Below are 11,158 nucleotides of genomic sequence, written 5' to 3' on the forward strand. Positions count from 1 at the left end.
AGTGCTTGCAGCTCCAAGTCTGAGCTCGCATTCCAATGAACGTCAAAGCTCTAGACGATCAACAACCCACTACTGCCATGCAGTTACATGTCAGATTACGACGTTTCCCCAGCTTTAACGGGCGTCAGCTACGACAGCAGGTGGGTAACAGAAGGATTGTCCTCTAAGACTTGGACTGCTAAAATAAAGTAACCTAAAGGTTAGCCTAAGCTCGCATAAAGTGACCAAATTATTTCGTCTCTTGTGCTACTACCGGCCAATTCTTCTGACACCCTGACGAGTAGATAGATACCCTTGTCCGGGAGCTGTCATGAATTCTTTGTTCCCGGGCAAATAGGATTGATCATCAACTACACCCGGACCCTCCCTACCCCAGAAAAGACTAACAAAAATGCGGGGAACACTCAAAAGCCAAGAGAAAAGGTCAAAGTCCTCTTCGGCAATCATGTTCTTCTACGAGTATAGAAAGAGGGGGTTACGAAAGATGACGTTCAAAGAGAGACTAGTCTCTTGCTTCGCTTACGGGAACAAGGTTCATTCGACATGTTTTGATACTGTAAAGAGAAACCCGGAAAGTCTTGGTGCGGCCACTTCCCCGCAATCAACTATCGTGACAACTTATATCGGTGTCTATTTCTGGTTCTTCAACATCCATGATATATATCAGGTTCAAAAAGTGGACACCTCACTCAAAAAGATAAAAACATACAACAGCGGGGATTCGCTGGTCGTCACCGACCCAACTACTAATCCGCCCCTTACCAGCTTGACTATGGGAGAGCGGACGGGATCCCGTATTTTCTGGTAGGTATGGTCGTATGTATCAGAATTACCACCAATTGCACTTTATATAGAGCTTCACCAAAGGAATGGTAGGATATCCCACGTCGGTGAAACTGATAGGTCAGGTCATACATCTGCAGTGCAACGCTACACGACGTCCGCGTCAGCAGCGAAGAAGCTTTCCCATCCAAATCCAACATGGCATCGAGATGTGATATTCCCAGTGAGACGGTAGGCAGACATCCCCTTCAACCCTTGGCTGTGCTCGGTTCCTGCGGATTGTCTCAGTTTCTACCTCGTGATGAAGATCAAAGTTTGTTATACAAACTCAATCAGTTATACGAGTCAGTTATTGCGTTCAACTCCAGGGTCCACGTTCCCCATGGGGTTGAACTGGGGACCCTTGTTATCAATCCGCACCGGCCGAGAGATTGACTTCGATCTTCGGGGCTGTTTACTTGTCCGCTTATCATGATACGCGTATACCAGCTAGAAATCTGACCTGGGTTCGGGTATTGGTGGACAAATGGAAGCTGATTGCCGGGATACACAAGATGATAAAACAGCAACTTTAAACGAGGAGTATCTTGGCTGCTCATTCGCAGATATATATCCGAGCTGAAAGTCAATGGCCGGTATGTTATGTTGTCTCGTTTTCCGCACGGTTAGAAATTCATGTATCGTTGCAGTAATTTATATCTATAGCTGAATTATGGCCATGTATTTCAAGGCCCTGTAAATCAAGACAACATAACAAGTACAAATGTTTCCTCGCCTGACTTTACATATTCCAACTCTTCAGTACCTCTGTACATCGTTCATTCACTCTCCGTCCGACCTCGCCTACCGAAGATTTACCAATCAAATCATGGTGCGAACAGTCTATCGAGTCTACTTGAAGGCTTGGGCATCGCTTTAACCACCATGCCGCGGCCCCTCTATCATCAGATTCAGGGGTCACCAAGCAAAAGCAAGAACCGAGGTATGGCTTGATCGTAGACGGCTCTCGCTTGGTCAGTGGGGAAATTTTGGAGTAATGATCGTGAACCATCTGTTTCTGCTCCTGTCCAAACAGAGTGAGACCATACTCAAGCTCATTGTCGTTGCCTGCATACGACACATACATCGCTGCATCAAGAAGAAGTAGCAAAGCCGGATATTCGTCATGTCTCGAATGCCAAAGCGAAGCCATCTCGTATGCAATAAGTCCACCTAGGGAGTACCCTCCAAATATGAGAGTGTTTCCAGACCTGTTGCCTAGTCGCTCCTGTACATGGTCCAGATAGATCTCGGCCCATTGCTGAATTGACGCAGGTCCTTGAGCTTGACCAAAGAAGGGGTCGTCGAGAATCAGGACGTCGAACAGAGGATCAACAAAAGGAATCATGGGTGCGAAGACACTGCCCTGACCCCAAAGGCCATGGATCAGGACAATGGTAAACTTGGACTGCGGTCGACTATACAGTTCCGAGAACCCTCTCAGTGGCTTCAGCTTGTTGCTGATTTGCCCGTTGATACCTAGCTTTGTCTCATCACTCTTGTCGCCCTTTGTTACATTGCCGTTGGAGATGTTGGTCGGTAAGTTGGTTATCAGTGAACCAAGTGCCATTGGTGTCGGTGAGCGGACTAGATCAGACACATATAGTCGACAGCCAAGTCGCTGGTTCAAACGTGATACCAGTCTAGCAGCCTGGAGTGAGTGTCCGCCCAAGTGATAAAAGTCGTCAGAAATGCCAACATCATCCTGGCTCAGACCGAGGACATTTGTGAATTCATCACACACTGCGCGTTCAAGTCTAGTCCGTGGAGGATCCCTGGATTTGGAGGCTGATGAACTACCAGAGAACGACTTCGAAATCACCAGAGTCTGTGCTTTCTTGGTCAACTCTCGACGGTCGACTTTGCCGTTGTCATTTAGAGGCATAGCTTCCAGCACTCTAACGAGAGAGGGTACCATATACGATGGCAGACGTGCTTTGAGATTTGACCGAAGTTTCTCTTCAACTTGTCTCCAGTGTTGTTGTTGCAGTGGGTTATTCGTGAACGACTTCCAGTCCCGTCCTTGGTGGTCGGTCGGGAAGTTGAATCGAATTCGGAATACTCTTTCATGAGAAGGGTCGCGGTAAAATATAGCATCAATGCCACCATTTTGTGACGTTTGTCGAGCCCAGCTGATTTGGATCAAGTATCCTGCCGAACCAGCGATTTCATGTAGGTCTACAGCCGAGAGGGAGGCGCCGGTGTCTATCGAAGTAGTAGCAGAAACGCGGCAAGCTTCGACCCAGTCTGTTGAGTCTGTGCTTTTGCGGCCATTGCCATTATCCAGGTTTCCAAGAACACTGTGCTCAAACATGATCTTGCTGAATGGAATGTTGGTGATCGCAACAATGTCAAGCTCAGTGTCAGAGTTTGTCTTAGCACGACCGTTCAGCATATCAAGGAGCGACTGGCGGGTCAACTGATTCTTCTGAAAATCAATCCACTGGCCGTCTCCAAGCTCTCGCACAGAAAGCGTGTTGGTCGACGTGGAGACAGGTTTGCCATGTATCACAGCGGCATACCGATAACAGCTCAGCTCGTTGGTAGCCACCATACGCTTGGGCAAAATCTCAACGTGTTCAACCAGATTCGGTAGTCTCTCCTTAAGTGCAGTGAAGAAGGCCGGGTCGACAAGTAACTCCTCTTCGGCGCGCTCGATAGCCACCATACTCTGTCGAAGAGAATCGAGACTGATTCCGGCTTTACCACCGTGTAGTGCTTTGATGACTTGGAACTCTCGATACATGGCATATGAGCGCACGTCACCGATAAACAGTCTTTCAACATTGCCCAACTGTAGGACATTCTCAATCGCCTTGAGGAGATATTCTGGTCCGGGGAAGTACTGAACTGTGGAGTTGATGACGACCAAATCTGGGTTGTTAAAGCGAGGGCGATCGATGGAGCTAAGGTCAGTAACTGTGCCAACACGCACATCGACTTTCCCTCGTAAAGCCGGAATCGTATTGGCTGCTTTATTCGCGAAAGTGGCCGCCTGCTCTGACAGTTCTAGACCAACGTAGCTTTGCATAGATCGGGGGAGGTTAAACAGGATCATGCCACTTCCAGTCCCGATCTCAAGGACATTCCTAGGCTTCCACCCACTGAGAAGTGCTGTCATGGTATCGTCCAGCCATTCGTTCATCTCGTCCAGGCTGATGGGCCTCCCATCATACATGGAAGTCCACCCGACAAAGTCCCTTCCCAGCTTGTCAGTATCGATGTGGCTTTCGATGTCAGCGTATGATGACTTGTCGAAGTGTTCTTTCCATGTGTCGACTTGTCCCTGCTCCGTTTTGTCTGCGCCTGAGACCTCTCCATCTGTGTGGCTGCTCTCGCTCACATCCGCCTCGGAGATTGTGACGAAACTGACAAGCTCGACATCTCGATCACTCTCTTCCCCAACTTCACAAACGACTGTCACAGCATCTAAAACAGTCTCATCTGCCATCATTAGGGCCTGTTCCACCTCCGGTAGTTCGACACGGTGACCCCTGATCTTGACTTGGTAGTCCAGACGTCCGAAGAATTCCAGCTGCCCATCAACGGGGCGGCACCGAACACAGTCTCCGGTCCGGTACGCCCTCACCGGTTCGTGTCCTTCAATGAGGGTAAAGTTGACAAACCGACCTTCGTCCCGGGCTGGGTCAGTGTAACCGCGAGCAACGCCATCTCCAGTAACTAGGAGCTCTCCGATCACTCCCGGTGCAACTGATCGCAACTCACGGTCTACGACGTATGCGCCCGAGTATGCGACAGGCCGTCCGATTGGAACACCGTTGACATAGTTGTCTTCTTTTCTCAGTTGATACAAGGTGCTCAGAACCGAGTTCTCGGTAGGTCCGTAAGAATTGAAGACACCTCCACGAACCAAATCCAGTACTCTTCTCGCATCTTGGGCATCCAGTCGATCTCCAGCCGTGAATAGTATACGCAATGCTTTCAAGGTTGATGGAGAAGCGGAGAGACACTGCTTCAATAATGCCGGCGCTAACACCGCAACTTGGACTTTTTCTTTGTGAAAGAGCTCTCCTAGACGGGGTGCGTCGACAGCAACCACGTCATCAACGCAGATGATTGTACCACCGTTGAACAGAGGGGTGTATATTTCGGACGTGGACGTGTCAAAGGCAATGTTTGCTATATGTGCCACGGAACATGTACCCCAAATTGGCGAAAGAACAGCCGCAGCACGTACGACGCCGCGATGCTCGATCATAACACCTTTGGGCTGACCAGTTGACCCCGATGTAAACATGACATATGCCAGGCTTGTTGCTGAAGGGCTTGTACCTTCCGCGATCGTCTCAGACTGTCGGCCTTTGAAGATGTCCGGAATCGAGACAAGTGTAATGTCTGCTTCTGGCAACTCCGGGAATCTCACAGCCGGACCAACAAGAATCAGTCTATGACCCGGAGCCGCTGAGAGAATTGCGCTAATGCGAGACGCTGGCGCCTTGACATCCAGAGGCATATAAGCCAGGTTGGCCTTGAGAATACCCAGGATGGCAGCAACTGCCTGACAGGAGCGTGGTGCTAAGACACCGACAAGAGTCTCTGGCGCAAGTCCCTTGTTTCTCAGCCATACCTCAATAATGCCGGAGGCTTTGTCAAGTTCGTTGTATGTCATCTGCTGGAGTGAATCTTTGACAGCCATGGCAGCAGGCGTAGTGGTTACTTGACGTTGAAAGACTTCGATGATGCTTGAATTGCGAGAGTACTGAGAATCGGACGATATCGTGTTTATCTCAGGGGCATTATTTACGCTTATCCGCAACGAGGCAATAGGGGTTTGGGGCTCCTCCATTCCGCGGGTCAGGACCTCGTAGAAAACCTCGATGATGGCGCGAATAGTTTCTTCATGGAAGAGGTCCTGACAGAAAAAGGCGTGTCCATAGAGACCTGTGGAAATTTGTGACAGACGGAACTCAAGATCCAACACGGGGAGGCTGCTTGAACGCTTCTCGGCTGTGTCTCCATTTTCTGTAACAGGGTCTTCAATTTGACATGTAGAGTCCAAAGAAAATGCTGTCTGGATCAGGGGGTGTCGAGACAGATCTGAACCCTGGGAAAATATCTGAGCGACGAGATCATGGAACGAGATTTGTTGATTGAGATGTGCATTCTTTAAAGTCTCATCGACTAATTGTACAACCTGCTCGAATGTGACCTCGTCTTGAACTTTGATCCGAATGCACTGCAAGTCTGTCGAGCTGGGAGACTGTTCAATATCAACATTTTCGGGACCCGGGCTTGCTCCAGACTTGTTGGTTCCAATGGTAGCGTCTTCGGTACCACTGAGTCTATAGTGAGTTACCCTGAACGCGGCGAGCAGGATGGAAAGAAGAGGCACTTGATGGTCCTTGCAGAACTGCTGAAGGTGGTCGTAGAGTGAGCCGGTGATACTGAGCTCCTGTTTACTAATGTTGCTGGTAGAGAGTACTCCCGGTCGTGGCTTGTCAACCAGAAATTCGGCTGGATTGCTCCTCTCGAGTTGTCGGGTCCAATATTCCATCGACGCACCGCTCCCATCGACTGGCGGCTTTGAATCTGGGTTCATAGTTGTAAGTATCGTAAAAGTCCTCTTGCCAGTAATCAATATGTAGAGTGAGTGAATGGATGAGTGATTTGTTCCAAATTTGATATACTTAGAAGATGGATGGAGGTTCTCTCACTATGAGGACAATGAACTGCTTGACTATTGTCAATCAGTGTTGACCATCCAAGCTCGACACAGCACAGTTCTTGGAGACTGGGTGGTACATGGGTGTTTACTGGTCACACCGAATGAGGGGCTATAACCGGTGCAAATTTGAACCTCTCGGTGACCGAACCTAGCCATGCGTACTCACTTAGACGCCGGTACGGTCCTTGGCTACCTGTTGTGTATCTCTGCTTATGCATGATTCGAACAAGTCTCAGGGGTTGTGTACAGGCATGTCGAATCAGGATCACATCAGATGAGGACGTTCTTGGATTTAGGATATTATCGTTGCAGCTCGGTTCTATTCCAATCTAGTAACTCTATGAGTAGTGTCTGTCTATAGAAGCTCTCTCCGAGTTCTCATGTCTATCAATTCAGACTCTGCATATTCACCATCTCCCAAAACAATCCCCTCCTCGCCAACAACTGCTGTGGACTACCTATCTCAGCTACAAATCCCTCACGCATGACACATATCACGTCAGCATTCATAACTGTGCTCAATCGGTGAGCTACCATGATCGTTGTCCTGTTCTTCTTGACCGCTTCGATGGCTGTCTGCACGACTGCCTCGGATTCACTGTCTAATGCAGATGTAGCCTCATCAAGCAGGAGTAGCTTAGACTTTCGTAAGAATGCCCTGGCGATGGCGATGCGTTGTTTTTGGCCGCCGCTGAGCATACTACCACCTGTTCCTACTGGTGATGCGAGTCCGTCACTGCATTCCGTTAATTATGAGAACATGATACGGAGGTGCATAGTACTTACGGTAGGGAATTGACAAAGTCGAGAATATTTGCTTGACGACACGCGGCCAAAATCTCATCGTCACTGACCTCTTGTCCCACAACGCCAACCGCGATATTGTCCCTCATAGAACTTGAGAAGATGACAGCTTCTTGACTGATGAGTGAAATCGCCAGTCGATAACTGTTCAGATCGAGGCTACGGATGTCTTGCCCGTCAACTAGGATCTGCCCGTGCTGTAGTGCATAGAAGCGCTCCAGTAAAGCAAGACAAGTACTCTTACCACTGCCACTCTGACCGACCAGCGCAAGTGTTTTACCTGGCTCAACCGAGACAGTGAAGTGATTCAGAGCAGGCTTGTGAGGACGTGAGGGGTATGCAAATGAGACATCCTGGAATTTCACCTGCCAAGGGTCAGGTCCATCTAGAAGATGGCTTGGTACTGCTTTCTTCCCGTGTGTGTGCTCGGTGGCATTGCTATCTCTCTCGCCGTCCGGAAGCTCCGCAATGTTCTGAAGTTCTTGAGCAGCGTGCATTGCCTTTCCAGCGTCAGGGGCAAAAGTGAAAATAGATCCAGCAATTTGTGATCCTGAAATAAGGCAGACGAAACAGACGTAGACTTGAAAAGCAGAATACTCTCCGTTGGCGATCAGAGTCCCACCATACCAGAAACCCAGCGCGGCACACAAGTAGACGACAGATTGTGACGCAGCGTAAAGTGCCGAAGTGACAAGTATCGATCGGAGAGACTTGGCTGCATGGTTGGATAGGAACCCGCCGTACATACCAAGTACTCGCTTCTCAAGGCCTAAGGAAGCCACAGTCCTCATTGATCTCACAATCTGGCCGGCGTATGCAGCCGAGTCCACTCCGCTTTGTCTGATGCGAGCGTCAAACGCAGCAAGGACTTGGAGACGTAGCCATCCACAGGCCACAACGACTGGGATCGTGGCTGTACACACCAGGGCCAACTTCCACCCGACGGCGAGAGAGACAGCAATGCCGCCAATAATGGTAGCTGTAAAGGTCAGAATGCCGCCCATGACTGAGCCGCCCATCCCGGCGAGGTCGTCGGTGCTTTTGGAGAGGGCATTGGAAAGTGCACTGGGAGAGTTCTTGGCCTCATCAAAGAAGTCCATGCTTTGAACAGTGATTTTGTCACAACATGTTACTCGAACGCGTTTTGAGAGTTTCTGTGTAGCATATGCCAGGGTTGTTCCAACCCCCAACCAGAATACAAATCCTGCCGCTGCAAGAGCAACGTAGAGGCCAGACCACAGGTTTACATCTCTCCTGAGTTGGGAGTACTGGTTCTCAGGGAGACCAATGATTGTGAGCAGCTTGGCGAAGAAGATGGATTCCCTATCACATATCAGTCAGCGTGACGTCGGGGATAATGAAGCTCGAGAGTACATACGCTGGAATTTCCAAGCCTGCGAGGATGGAGAAGATGAGACCGATTATGAGAACATTCCAGTCCGGTTTACTCATGGCGAGCAGGAACGAGAAAGCACCTTTTTTGTTGGGTACAGATAAAGAAGGGTTTTCATTCGTTGTACCTTCAAGTTTTGTTGTCTCTGTGGTCCCAGCCTTCTCGTTCTCTGGTTCTTGAGTAGCCCCCTGTATTCCAGGCATTACATCAACCTCATCGTCCTGATCGATTGAAGCACCAGCCTCTTTCTGGCTTTCTTCTTTGATCTGCTGCTTCTCGATAAGGTCTGCATACAACCCATTCCGAGCCATGAGTTCATCGTGAGTCCCCTGATCAGCAACCTTACCTCGGCTCAGCACAACAATCAGGTCGGCGTTCCTGATGGTTGACAGTCTATGAGCAATGATGATTGTGGTACGGTGCTTGGATGCAATGTCGATGGCGGCCTGGATGGCCTTTTCTGATGCTGAGTCGAGAGCAGAAGTGGCTTCATCCAGAAGAAGAACTTTTGGGTCCCGAATTAGTGCACGAGCAATTGCAATCCTTTGTCTCTGACCCCCGGACAACTGCATCCCTTTCTCGCCAACACGGGTTTGGTACCCGTTTGGTGAAGCCATGATGAAGTCGTGAGCATACGCCTTCTTGGCCGCGTCGATAACCAAGTCAAGGCGCTTGTTCTCAGGTGTTGAGTCATTTTCATCTGCACAGCCGTACCAGATATTCTCGGAAATGGAAGCATCAAGAAGAACGGGGTCTTGATCGACCAGTCCAATCTGTTGCCGGAGCCAGCGCAGATTGATGGACTGGATGTCATTTCCATCCACGGAAACTGAGCCACTGGTGGGTTCATAGAATCGTTCAACGAGACCCAAGATGCTACTTTTTCCACCTCCAGATGGACCGACTATAGCAGTCGTTTTGTTGGCAGAGAACTGCAAAGTGACATTGTTCAGTACTTTTGCCTGGTCTCTAGAAGGGTAGACAAGGTCGACATTATTCAATTGGATGTTTCCGAGTAAGGATCCCGGAATCTCCCCCTCGTCTCCCAAAGGATCCTGCGGAGATCTTCTGGATATTGTCTCAAACAAAGATCCAGAAATAGCAATACCAGAAACGAGTGCTTGCATGGAGGGAGCAATGCGAATGATGGCGAATACACCAATCGTTACTGCCAGTGTAGTCGATGTGATGGCAGACACAGACGTCTCACCTCTAACCAAGAAGATCGATCCTGTCCAGAACGAAAGAGAGTAGATGAGACACGGCATGGCGCACATGGAGGCGATCAGACAAGCGACTATGTGCTGTGCCTTTCTTTCAGCTACTGCCGCTTCCTTCAGGCCCTGGGAGTACTTGTCTTTGACGAAGGTCTGCATCCCAAAAGCAGCTACTTGCCTGATAGCGCCAAAGGCTTCTTCCGGGATGCCAGCCGCATGACTGTACTTTTGTCTGGACACTTTTTGATGCTTCACACTATATGAACCACCGACAGAAAACATGAGAAGCATTGTAACGAAAAAGGGGCTCAGTATCAGAGCGGTCTTCCAGTACATGATGAAGGAAATGATGAAAGCAGCACAGAAAGTGGCGACGGCGCTGAGCATGATTGATGTTTTACTGGTGATGGCTTCCTGAAGAATACCCATATCGGACATGATACGGTTGGAGATCTCTCCGGGGGGCAAAACATCGAAGAAGGCCATGTTTTGACGTATGACAGCCTCGAGGTAGGCTATCCGTAAGGCTCTGGCGATGCGGTCGCCGCTGAAGTAGAAGCCGAGGGTGCCCAGGTAAGTGAAGACGAAAAGCGCAATACTTAGGTAGACATAGTAGAGACTAAAGGTGGAAATCTCTGAGCGCAGCTTAGAAGCTTCCACTGATCCATTGCTGAAGCCATTGAATACGCTGACGATAAAACCATAGATGAGAGGAACAAGAGGATTCAAGGCACCAGCAATGATGGCACAGATGGAGCTTAGGCTGAGAATGATTTTATCAAGTTTTGTCGCGTAGATGGTGATGTTTGGCTTGGAGTTTGGCTGGCCTGCATCTGCATCATTCGGTAGACCATGCAATTGTCGTTCAAGAACAGCGCGTTGGTGGTCGTCTGCAGAAGCTGAAGCGGACGCCATGGCGGGCGAGTGGCGTGGCCAGTGGCTTGTCCTTGTCAGAAACAGGCAATCGTGAAGCTGTCAGAATATTGTATACAATCGATACAGAATCATGAAGGAAGAAACTTTGGAGGGCTCATTTTGGCTCAGCGCGTTGTTACTGAATGAGATGAGTCAAGCCGAGTCACACCTGTTGGTTGTGCAGATTGCAGTATATCAAAGGTCCCTTGCAGAACACACCTGGTATAGCCTGTCGCTATCTCAGCATGTTTGTTCTGGTGTGAATCTGGCAGTGATTACAGGGTGTCAATACTGATGACACCTAGTGAGACTCAACTTAGG

At 49.4% G+C, this 11,158-nt stretch overlaps 1 protein-coding gene across 1 annotated transcript; it reads right to left on the bottom strand.

The window, feature by feature from the left end:
• Nucleotides 1-1,564: 1,564 nt before the first annotated feature.
• B0J16DRAFT_364351 (uncharacterized protein) lies at nucleotides 1,565-10,837 on the bottom strand (the record flags this gene model as incomplete). The annotated part of the gene is made up of 8 exons (XM_046129932.1): nucleotides 1,565-1,626; nucleotides 1,663-5,341; nucleotides 5,372-5,805; nucleotides 5,887-6,347; nucleotides 6,671-6,827; nucleotides 6,967-7,244; nucleotides 7,295-8,635; nucleotides 8,691-10,837. The coding sequence occupies 8 exons, from the start codon at nucleotides 10,835-10,837 to the stop codon at nucleotides 1,565-1,567; spliced, it is 8,559 nt and encodes a 2,852-aa protein (XP_045980392.1).
• Nucleotides 10,838-11,158: the final 321 nt, after the last annotated feature.

The sequence above is a fragment of the Fusarium flagelliforme genome, assembly GCF_020744385.1.
Source record: "Fusarium flagelliforme strain FIESC 12 MPI-CAGE-AA-0113 chromosome Unknown B0J16scaffold_6, whole genome shotgun sequence".
Taxonomy (NCBI): domain Eukaryota; kingdom Fungi; phylum Ascomycota; class Sordariomycetes; order Hypocreales; family Nectriaceae; genus Fusarium; species Fusarium flagelliforme.